Source organism: Achroia grisella, unplaced genomic scaffold (assembly GCF_030625045.1).
Source record: "Achroia grisella isolate CSIRO2021 unplaced genomic scaffold, CSIRO_AGI_Agris_v1 utg6175, whole genome shotgun sequence".
NCBI classification, from domain to species: Eukaryota; Metazoa; Arthropoda; class Insecta; order Lepidoptera; family Pyralidae; genus Achroia; species Achroia grisella.
Genome location: NW_026712965.1, coordinates 42,576 through 55,076, shown reverse-complemented (window position 1 = coordinate 55,076; position 12,501 = coordinate 42,576). Strand labels below are relative to the sequence as shown.

Below are 12,501 nucleotides of genomic sequence, written 5' to 3'. Positions count from 1 at the left end.
TGCGACCCCACCCCACACACGACCCCCACTCGTGCAGCGTGGACGTCCTCCACCACACGGTGAGTGCGGCCCCACCCCACACACGACCCCCACTCGTGCAGCGTGGACGTCCTCCACCACACGGTGAGTGCGGCCCCACCCCACACACGACCCCCACTCGTGCAGCGTGGACGTCCTCCACCACACGGTGAGTGCGACCCCACCCCACACACGACCCCCACTCGTGCAGCGTGGACGTCCTCCACCACGCGGTGAGTGCGGCCCCACCCCACACACGACCCCCACTCGTGCAGCGTGGACGTCCTCCACCACACGGTGAGTGCAGCGGGACGTCCCCACCACCCCCACACACGACCCCCACTCGTGCAGCGTGGACGTCCTCCACCACACGGTGAGTGCGGCCCCACCCCACACACGACCCCCACTCGTGCAGCGTGGACGTCCTCCACCACGCGGTGAGTGCGGCCCCACCCCACACACGACACACACGTCCTCCACCCCGGTGAGTGCACCCCACACACGACCCCCACTCGTGCAGCGTGGACGTCCTCCACCACGCGTGAGTGCGGCCCCACCCCACAGCGTGGACGTCACGACCCCCACTCGTGCAGCGTGGACGTCCTCCACCACACGGTGAGTGCGGCCCCACCCCACACACGACCCCCACTCGTGCAGCGTGGACGTCCTCCACCACACGGTGAGTGCGGCCCCACCCCACACACGACCCCCACTCGTGCAGCGTGGACGTCCTCCACCACACGGTGAGTGCGGCCCCACCCCACACACGACCCCCACTCGTGCAGCGTGGACGTCCTCCACCACTCGGTGAGTGCGGCCCCACCCCACACACGACCCCCACTCGTGCAGCGTGGACGTCCTCCACCACGCGGTGAGTGCGGCCCCACCCCACACACGACCCCCACTCGTGCAGCGTGGACGTCCTCCACCACGCGGTGAGTGCGGCCCCACCCCACACTCCTCCACTCCTTCGGATACGATACCTATATCGATTATATAAATTGTTATTGGGTGGCTATTTATCACTAAGAAGTAATTTTCGTTTGCATTAGGACTCAACGACCATATTAAACATTGTGGGCGTCGCCAAGCTGACGTCGGAGAGTCTGTCGGAGGAGGAACACCTCCTGTCGTTCGCCAAAACGATAGTACTGCGACATGCGGCCGGAGGCGAGTACCGCATCGCCGGAGAACTGGCAGTATGGGACGAGCCCGCACCACAGCTCGCAGCCACCGCCTTCACCCTCACCAAGGTAAGTCCCGGGCCTCAGCTCGCAGCCACCGCCTTCACCCTCACCAAGGTCGAGGCCTCAGCTCGCAGCCACCGCCTTCACCCTCACCAAGGTCAGTCCCGGGCCTCAGCTCGCAGCCACCGCCTTCACCCTCACCAAGGTCAGTTCCGAGCTCGCAGCCACCGCCTTCACCCTCACCAAGGTCATTCCGGGCCTCATCGCAGCCACCGCCTATCATAAATTGTCAGCTCGCAGCCACCGCCTTACCCTCACCAAGGTCAGTTCCGGCCTAGCTCGCAGCCACCGCCTTCACCCTCACCAAGGTCAGTTCCGGGCCTCAGCTCGCAGCCACCGCCTTCACCCTCACCAAGGTCAGTTCCGGGCCTCAGCTCGCAGCCACCGCCTTCACCCTCACCAAGGTCAGTTCCGGGCCTCAACTCGCAGCCACCGCCTTCACCCTCACCAAGGTCATTCCGGGCCTCAGCTCGCAGCCACCGCCTTCACCAGTTCCGGGCCTAGCTCGCAGCCACCGCCTTCACCCTCACCAAGGTCAGTTCCGGGCCTCAGGGCCACCGCCTTCACCCTCGCAGTTCCGGGCAAGCTCGCAGCCACCGCCTTCACCCTCACCAAGGTCAGAGTCTGTCGCAGCCACCGCCTTCACTCTCACCAAGGTCAGTTCCGGGCCTCAGCTCGCAGCCACCGCCTTCACCCTCACCAAGGTCAGTTCCGGGCCTCAGCTCGCAGCCACCGCCTACACCCTCACCAAGGTCGTTCCGGGCCTCAGCTCGCAGCCACCGCCTTCACCCTCACCAAGGTCAGTTCCGGGCCTCAGCTCGCAGCCACCGCCTTCACCCTCACCAAGGTCAGTTCCGGGCCTCAGCTCGCAGCCACCGCCTTCACCCTCACCAAGGTCAGTTCGCCTCAGCTCGCAGCCAACTCTCACCAAGGCAGTTCCGGGACGAGCCGCAGCCACCGCACCACAGCTCGCAGCCAGCCACCGCCTTCACCCTCACCAAGGTACATACCATACCATACTTGTACGCTCTATCATACACGAATCGAATTTCATGCAAAAAAGAATGTGCCTATAAATGTAAACGAGGAGAACGAGAAAAACTACTTTATTTTTCGGATTAAATGCGTAAGGGTCCTTTATCTCACAACAACCCTGAAATCCTAACGCCCACAGGCTATATATAAATATATTATTAGGGCTATGTATATACTACTACCTAAATAATTTAGCTGATGTGATAAGTAATTATAGTATAAAGAAAATAAAACCTATTTATATTATTTGTTCGGCACCTTCGGTGTACATGTCCAACTCGGTCTTTACCGAATTGTTTCTCGGCATTGACAGGTTTTGAAATTTCTGAACTAGTCACCAAACATTGGAAAAATATGTGTAATGTTTGTAGTTATGATAATTAAAAGTTGACAGAATCATTTTGTACACTTAATATATTCAATGGAATATTCGAGAACAGTATATAAATTTATAAAAGGAAAAAAAAACAATGTCGAGGTTCTACGCTTCACGTTAAATTTTAAAAAAGTGTATAATTACATTTTAATATACATTAAGATTATTTGCAACCAAATATAAATGGCGGAACATCTTCTATTTGCCGACTATATATTTATTAAGAATAGCATATTTATTATGTTCTATTAATGGATTAGTTCAAGTAGTCTCCATTTACCTCGAAGTGGACAAGTGTGGTATATATTGTAATAGATAAAGTAATGCCTGCTAGAACATAATATTTATTTTATCGAATGCAATCATTATTTTTTTATTTAATTATAATGAAAACACCTGTCCGGCCTGTTCACTACCCTATCTCACCCTTTAACCGACACACTGCATACAATAGCAAGTTGTTTGGAGGCTCACAACCTTGTACAAAGTCTGTCCTTAACTTTATCATTTATACACCAATTATATTGATTCTTTCATGAATCATGATGAATCAGCCAATATGAAAGAATCATCATAATTGGCGCAGAAATGACAAAGTTATCAAATGACCTACACATAATTTGGTTTGTATGTAAGTCCTTTGAAAGGTTTGAGACCCACCTACGTTTTGAAGTTGGTTGAAAATAATATTTCCAAACACAACGATTGTAAACTATTTATTTATATATATAATATTATAGTAGTAGAATATTAATAATACAAAAATAGTAATAGTAGGTGCCGGCTGCAACAGGCTACAGAGAAAACAACACAATAAGTAAAATATTTTTATTTCTCATTCAAATTCAATGTGCAAAAAATGTGCAGTAATTATAAATGGCCTTAGGAGCATACATATGTTATCCCATTATAATTGTTCCTACATTGCATGTCACATTATGTTCCTGGGATATCAGAGTACAGTTTAATTTAATACCTCATAGTACTGGACTGTGACCGGAACAGTTCACAGTACTCAAGGACCAGCTAAAAAATAATATCTATTAATCTAGCAATTTCTCTGATCGTCTGTTTGAGAGTACAACTTGGCACTATAGAATACACACACTTACAATATTAAGGGACATGATATTACAGAAACAAATACTAACATAGAAACCAAAGCTCAAATGATTCTCAAACAGTGTCCATGGATTCCTCGTTTGTAGGCTCGGTCTCCATTTCCATGTCTTTGTCGTCCGCCCCGGACGCGTACTTTAATCTCAGTTTTTCATAATGCAATTGTTCTTTTGATGAAACTGAAGGTTTGCACTTAGTCAGAGCCGTTCTAAAATCTTCAAATGAAACAAAAATATCTTCATTTATGGTTCCGTTTGAAATGTGAATCGTTAATGAATTAGTGGCTGCGGACTTCACCAAACCCGCCAGGTCAGCTCCTGTATAGCCCGCAGTCAGCTCTGCAATAACTTGCAGATCAACTTCTGGCCCCAGTTGAGGCTGTGTGCCATTTTTTGTAAGTTTTTTAAGTATATCAAATCTGTCTTCCCTCTCTGGCATTCCAACATACATAACACGGTCTAAACGGCCAGGTCTCAGTACAGCTGGATCTATAATATCTGGCCTATTGGATGCAGCCAACACGAATACCCCTTCCCGACTTTCAATGCCGTCCATTTCAGTGAGCAATTGATTGACAACTCTGGCTGCTCCATTGTGATCTTGTGAGGTTCGCCTAGGACACAGAGCATCAAACTCATCAAAGAATATAACGCATGGGGCCGAATTACGCGCGCGTCTGAAACATGTTCGCACGGCTCTTTCACTTTCACCAACATACATATTGAGCAATTCCGGGCCTTTAACTGAAATGAAATTCACACCTGCTTCGTTTTGCGACTGCTTTTGCTAGCAATGTTTTACCACAACCTGGTGGGCCACAAAGTAAAACCCCACTTGATGCGGACAAACCAAGTTTTTTAAGTTGCTCTGGATACTTTACAGGTGCTAACACAGCTAATTGTAAATCTTTGCGAACTTGATTTAATGATCCTACATCGTCCCATGTAACATCGGGTACAGTTACAATACCTTCTTTCACAGCACATGGTTTAATTGTTTTGAGAGCTTTTAGGAAGTCTTCTTGTCTGATTGCGAGTCCCTTCAATTCTTCTTGAGTGTATGGCATGGTGTCTTCCAAAAGGCCAAGTACTTCATCTACAGGATCTAATACAACAGTTTTTACATTATTTTTTATTTCTATATGATTAGTGTCCACAACAACAGAATTTTCAATAGGTGCCTCTTGGGCTGGAGATTCTCTGTTTTGTTCTGGTTGCGGAACTGATCCCTCTGGTTGTTGATCAGAGGTGTCACTCTCAGGAGCTGTTTCTTCAGGTACTTTTTCTCCATTAGTTACAGCAGGAGGTGCATCATTTTTCAATTTTCCAGAATTTTCTTGTTTTAAAGATTCCGCACGCATTTCAGCAAAAATTCTTTTAACGGCATAAGTGCTTGCCTTATTAACAAGAGCTTGTAAATCTGCACCAACAAAACCTGGTGTTATTTGAGCAACAGCATTCAGGTCAACATCTTCACTTAGAGATATATTTTTACATAAGATTGAGAGGATTTCTTTTCTAGATTTTAATGACGGAATACCTAAGGTGAGTTCTTGTTCAAGGCGTCCTGCTCGTCTTAAAGCAGGATCTAAGGCATCTGGATTATTTGTTGCTGCGAGAATAAGGACTGAAGCACTACTGTCATTTAAACCATCTAAACTAGCCAATAGCTGGGCGACCATCCGTTTCTCCATGTCTTTCTGAGCATGCACTCTGTTGCCACAGACTGCATCTATTTCATCTATGAATAAAACACACGGTGCAACTGACACTGCTCTTTCAAATAGTTCTCTGATCCTTTCCTCTGACTCTCCAGACATACCACCAACTAACTCTGTGCCCGAAACAGCAATAAGTGGTAACTGCAGCTTACCCGCAATAGCATGTGCCAACAGTGTTTTACCTGTGCCGGGCGGGCCGTGCAGCAGTGCACCTCGAGGTGCCTTAATACCTAACTGACTGTACACTTCAGGATGTTTCATATGCAGTATCAGATCACATATTTGGGTTATAATTTCTGATATGCCACCGATGTCTTCAAAACTAACCTTTACATTTTTGGTGGAGTATCATATTTTTTCTTTGTACTTGCATGTTTATTACTCTCCAGCTTTCGTCTTTTGTCAGCTATGTGTACTCCTAGCTGCATTTTAGGATTCTCCATTGGTGTGCTGCTTGTATTCCGCGTCGGTATATGCGGGGTTATAGTAATCTGATCATTGATTTTCGGTAATTTGGGTGCGGCAGAACCATCTTCATCACTGCTAAGGATGTCTATCGGCTCCCCCGACTTGTCAGTGGCTCGGCGAGACGCAGCAGGCCGTTTCTTGTCTTGTAATTTGTACATAGCGAGCAATCGGTCGTTTAGGGCGGTGTTGTTTTCATCTAGTAACTCCAAATCGGATTCTTCCTCTGAACCATCAGAAGTAGAGGCCCCGTCGAGGCCGTAGCTCTGTAGTACGACTTTATAGGCGCCCTCGACCATCTGGCAGAATGCAGTATCACTCCGATTATTATATTCGCGATAGCGCTCTTTGAGAGAACGCGCCATTTGGCTCACATCGACGAACGTTTTGTCCACATTCTCAGCCAAGTAGTTTTTAACACGAGATACTATCACTGGATCGTTCAACGTCTTCTGCCGCGTTTGATGTTTCTTCATTTTAACTTGTACGACGTAATAATTATATTTATGTTGATTTTCTAATAAATCGGAAATAGCAATATAGCAATGCAGTGTTTTTGACAGCGGCGTCGGTAAATCAATGAAATGTTTCCAGTACCAAAAATAAATATTGTCTTTGTTTCCATTCTATGAATGGAATCGCATAAAACTTTTTAAAATATATATTTTTAGATTATAACAGTAACTTACTGTTTTTGTAATATTCGTATGTTCCTTATATTAAATATTTTATAATAGAAACGTAAGAATATAACACTATAATCATCGTGATCATTTTCCTAGTACTGTTTCATAGACTAATTAATAAAAAATTGAGCTACATACGTTTTGACAAAGTAAAGAAAACTTACTCACTATGCACGAAAATTATAACACTATTTACATTTAAAAGCATCTACATTACATAAATATAATTATAAGTATTAATTACTACTCTTTTTTTATTACGCTACGACCGTACCCATAATATGCAAATGCTACTCTGTAACAGAGCCGGTACAACACTAGGACGTGAATACTCATTATTCCCGCGAGAATTTAATATGCTTCGCGCAAATGGTCTGTTGTTACATTCACCACTACGACACTAATAAAGAAATCAATGAGACTCTTATTAATTTTGATTTTCTTTTTCAGATTCCATCCAATGCATTAAGTCTTAAATTGGATGAGGCCCCAGACGATTATCTTAAAGAAAAATTGATGGAAATATTTATTAATTTGACCGAGTTAGACAAGAAAGCAAGTGAAAGGTAGTTTTTTTAGTACATCCATTGTCTTACGGTATATCCTAATGTGTTTTTTTAAATATTATTCATTGCTATCTTTTTTCAGATGCTTAGAAATAAAAAGTTGGAACTTGCAGACTGCCTTAGAACATTTTATACAATTATTAAAACTGGATGATCTCTCATCTTTGTACAATTGATTGTAATTAGTACCTACATTAATTATGTACCGCAACAGTAATGTAATAAAACAACTTTATGCAAAATAATTTTATACTGTTTTTTTTTATTTATTTATTTAATAATATGGACAAAGGGTATGAAGTTAAAAATATTTATGTAATCTAAACAATCATCTCCAAATGCTTCGCATACTCGATCGTTTGTTCCGCAAGTTCGGAAGACGGGCAACACTCCAGCTGCAGCAGCGCAGTTTTCTTCGGCATTGAAATGATAACAATTATCTGGACCTAAAACCCAATTGCGCTGAAACAGAAACCATATCATTGATTAGTACACAAAGTATTTTAACAGTAATATTATTGTGTATAGGTGCACCTGATTTTACATTAGGATATTGCAATACTATTTTTGCAGATTAATATGAAATTAATTACGAAAATGTACATCCTACCTACCTAGTAATCTTTTTAGTTTTTGTTGATAAGCTTAATTTCTTTTGTTGATTCGGATGGAGTATGAATGCAGTAAGTTAATCATATAAAAACATTGCTAATAATAAATTTTATTGAACAATAAAATCCAATGTATTTCGATTATGTAAGGAACTGTGAATAACTGTGAACCATAATGTACAATTACAAACCTAGTTACTTTTCTGTTAAAATCAACAAGTGTTAAATAATGTAGTCTCAGATAAATACAATTAAAAAAGCATTTATTTATGTAGGACATTTTAGTTGCTTATGAACATCAAATTTTTACATTATAATTTTTATTTCTTCCCACGGTATGGGATTATTTCATCCAGTTCGGTATATAGATCCAATTGAGAAGAACTGGCAAGAAACTCAATTGAATTACTTTTTATATAGGCGTCTATGTCTAACATTAAATGAAAATCCAGTGCATGAACAACTATTGCCATGCACACTCATTCAAGTAATTGTTTAGTAAGGAATAGGCTTTGCTTAGATATAGACAATATATTGAGTTTATTGTTTAATGAGACTATATTAGTAGGGTCTCTGATTGTATAAAAACAGTAGCCCTAATAATAACTATATTTTATAAATTAATAAATAGAAAGATACTTACTCTCTTCCCATAGTCAAGCACAGCTTGCTGTGACGGTAAATTCAGTCTCCTGGCAGCTTCGGCACAAGGGATACTTAAATATGCCTTCTCCAATACATGCAGCGATCTCTCCCCCTCACAGTCTCCAGTAATGTGTCCATGAATAGTGTGTAACTCTCAGCTGGTACATTACCCTGAATATTAAAACAGCATAAGTAACAATCATACATTATGTTTTAAATAAATAATTTAGAAGAGAAGATGCTAGTCACAAATGTGTCAAAATGGCATAAGTAACACCATGGTAATGTTCTAGACAGGATTATAATGGTAGTAAATGGAGAATGTGTTTGCCAAAGGGAATATGGAAACCAAAGCTATATTATTTATACCCATTAAACATAGATGCATTGTATTCTGCACAAATGTTAAGTTCACCTGCTTTGACTTCCACAATACAGACATAATGTGGGGTTGTGGTCGTAGATAAAATATTATAAGTTATGTTTTTAAAATAAAAGTGATTCATTGTACAGCAGTAGACAGGTGAATATGAACATATTCACAAAGCTGCACATATAGGGTTTAATTGTGAGTTATTTTTTTTTTTTTTACACAGAATATATCAAACAGGTGAAATGGCAGATTACACTACAGCTGCAAGCACTGCAGCAGTGAGGGGAACCTCCATGAATGTATTAATATTATTATTTTATTCAATCTAAATGAGCAACAGGGGCTGTATGTCACAAAATTATAACGTTACTGTGAACAAATCATGTGCAAACAAATAGAACATGGTATCGTTATTACTTTGTACAAAGACTGGCTAGTATCTGATAAATGACAATGTCTGTTCGGCAAAAAAAAAAAAAACATGTGAGTAACACAAATGACATGTACCTTTGCTAAAAGGTCTTATTGTAACTACCCTCCATAAGGTGCTGTGCTCCAATGCAAGTGGATGCCTCACATACGGGTCGGCTCTGATCACATCCACTGACAGACGCTCCAATTCAGTGTGGAACTCGGCTACTCTGTTCTGTGACAGAAGGAACAGCAGGTTCAAACCTAACAGTTGATACATGAAGGCCGATTCTGGGAGGTGATCTCTGAAATTAAAAATGGTATGTGCATTTGTGTACCTGTGACTTAAATTAACACCTAAACAAGAACAACCAACGCCATACCCTGGCATCAACATACACGAACATCAATTATATTGACAACTAGCTGTACACCCGACTGTCACTGTGGAATTTAACTTTATGTTTCTAAAATAAAAGTAGTCCTAAGTTACTCCTTATTACATCAGCTACCTGCCAATAAAAGTCCTGTCATAATAGGTCCAGCCATTTCAGAGATTAGGCGGAACAAAGAGACAGACAGACAAAAATTGTAAAAATGTGAATTTGGTGTAAGTACCATATTTATATTCATATGCATACATGTGCATGTAGTATAAAACGATTATTTCAAAATTACAAACAGACACTCCAATTTTATTTTATATGTATAGATGATTTGCCACTTTGCCATTAATTCTAATCTAACTAACGCCAATATATAAGATTTACAAAAGTGATAGAAAATTGAAGCTAGATCTGTACATTATAATAAAAAATCAAAAGAAAATGATACAATTCAACTTCACTTGTAATCAAAATAATAGCATTTTAACTGTGACATGTAACGCTCAAAAGCTTTCACGTCTTTCGCAGCCACGGCCCATTGAGCACCTATTTCTAGAACATCTCTCGCCAAAATTAATTCCTTTTGATTAGCAGCAGTGTTATTACTGGGGAGAAACGTCAACTGCGTAAGGGCGACCTGGGAAACGGAACAATAACTTGTTAGAGAAACAATACCCATGTAGATAATTATGCTCATAAGAAACAGTATGAGAGTTATCAGCAATTAACGATGAATGGAAGTAATTACTAAAAATAATCTAATGAAACAGACGCTTAGAAATTTTGTCCAGTCATCATAACGGTACAGTTGTACGTACCTTGATTTTTATTTAACAACTCTGCACATTTGTCGAGTTGCGAGGTTTCTTTCCCCATTCCGTTTTTTCAAATTTTGATACAGAGATGCTACGTCTTTTACCGAAGCCATTTTATTGTTTTATATTTTGTTAATAAAATCTTGTAGGAAAATTGTAACAATGATATATATTTTTTTTTTTAACCGTGATTGGCACAGATACAATTTGATCAGTATTAATCACAGAAACAGTAACGCGAACACAGACTAAATAGAGAAAGTGTCAGGGTTGCCAACCTTAAAAAGTTTTAAGTTGACAATAGTCGTACAGCAACATTTCTATTTTTGTAAATAATTAGACAATAAATTAATAGATAGATTAATTTCTAATAATAATAGATAGATAAATTACTAGAAATTTTAAAAATATGTTTACTTATTTATTTAAATATTTGTGTACACATTATTTAGAAAACAATTAACATTCCTTTGAGTTGTAAAATGTACTGTAAATTTATTAAAAAAAAAGTGCCCATATACTACGATGGTGGGAGACAAGTATACGTCATCTGATGGTAAAAAGTTACCATCATGTAAAATTTGGAAAACATGCATCTTAAGCTGTAACGACTGCATAATGAAAATTGGTAAAATCATACCACTTTTGAAATTTGGAAATAGGAGTGACCCAAGAAATGATAGACCCATATCGATACTCCTGGCATTTTTTTTTTTTCTTTTTCTTAAACATTTTCATTCCTTCTACTGATGTTATCAGTGGTGCTAGACGAATTAGATAAATTAGGGTTCGCGAGGCCTCCTTTTCAAGTCAAGAACGTTAAATTACATAAGCCGAATTATACTTAAACTAATGTATGAGTAAACGAAATTTATTGCTAATGACAAACTCATGATGACAATTATTAAAATAGACGAACTTTTACGCTTTTGGAAATACTAAACTTTTTCAGCATTATGTAATAGCTAACACTAGTCGCTATTTCAGCTTCAATTGATACAACTGATAACGCAGATATTCTCTCTTGACTCATCGTGCTTCAAGTAGGTCATAATCAATTATAACTTTCGGAAGCTTCTCTCAGCAGAAATTGTACTGACGGGAACTGTGACCATGATTCTTAATTGTTATATAAACATTTTGGATATATTTAAATCCTGTAAAGTTCTATTCACACTTTTTACTCTCTCAACTGTATGAAAATAAGTAACAAAATTTTAAATAATTAAAAACTTTGTGAGACTTTGTGAACGTTGGCGACGCGCGACGCCTAACGCCGCCACTGGATGTTATATGTCTGAAGTTAAATACAGCTGATAACTTCTTACCACTGTCTGTTAGATTAGTAGAAATAAGATTCGAAAGTATCCGCGATCTCTGTATCGGAATTTCCCAAGTCGTTATGAATATTTTTGACATTATTTTTTAAACATTAACTTTTCCAGTTTTGCTATTTATTACTTTTAATTAACATTTTATTTTATCTTAAATTTAGTTATTATTTTTACCTAATGGGAGAGACTTGAAAATGAGAAATGACTGACAAAGATTTTTTTTTTTAAATCTTTTCGAATAAGATTTTACATATATGTAAAATAGGCCTTCTCTACCTCGTCGCTGAGTTCGAGCAAGGCGGTTGTAGGTAGAATGAGTGGACTGTATGTGTAATATAAATCAAACAATGGATAGAAAATGGAAAATACTTATAATGAAGATAGATACGTTTACAAACGATTGTAGGCAAAAAGGGAAAGTGACAATAAAAAATATATGACAATTCTAAAAGAAAATACATTCAAAATTGATAGAAAAATAAATATATAAAAATGTGCAAAGAGTTTGCAACATACCGACCCCTGGTGCAGAACTGCACAAACTAGCCTAAATAAGGAGAAACCGAAATCTAAGTGTTTTATATGACTTTTTTGAAGAGGCGGCGAAGCAAACCCCTGCAGTAGTTCTACTACGTCCACCACCTTAACAACACTTTTGTTTCATTGGAAAAGTCGCTGTACTGGATCCACGAAG

At 40.2% G+C, this 12,501-nt stretch overlaps 1 protein-coding gene, 1 long non-coding RNA gene and 1 pseudogene across 3 annotated transcripts; 1 reads left to right on the top strand and 2 right to left on the bottom strand.

The window, feature by feature from the left end:
* The first annotated feature begins 2,119 nt into the window (after positions 1-2,119).
* LOC131848991 (uncharacterized) lies at positions 2,120-7,466 on the top strand. Of its 2 annotated transcripts, none has more exons than XR_009357778.1 (3): positions 2,120-2,160; positions 7,117-7,232; positions 7,315-7,466. It is a non-coding gene; the product is annotated as an uncharacterized LOC131848991 (long non-coding RNA). The 2 variants fall into 2 exon arrangements; XR_009357779.1 differs by lacking the exon at positions 2,120-2,160 and adding an exon at positions 2,244-2,267.
* On the bottom strand, positions 3,427-6,545 carry LOC131848988 (nuclear valosin-containing protein-like). The gene is given in 3 exon segments (XM_059198962.1): positions 3,427-4,566; positions 4,568-5,859; positions 5,862-6,545. Coding segments are annotated over 3 exon segments (2,601 nt in total). The 5' UTR covers positions 6,457-6,545; the 3' UTR covers positions 3,427-3,852.
* An 8-nt stretch (positions 7,467-7,474) lies between the features above and the next one.
* LOC131848989 (26S proteasome non-ATPase regulatory subunit 8-like) lies at positions 7,475-10,644 on the bottom strand (annotated as a pseudogene).
* Between the last annotated feature and the right edge of the window lie 1,857 nt (positions 10,645-12,501).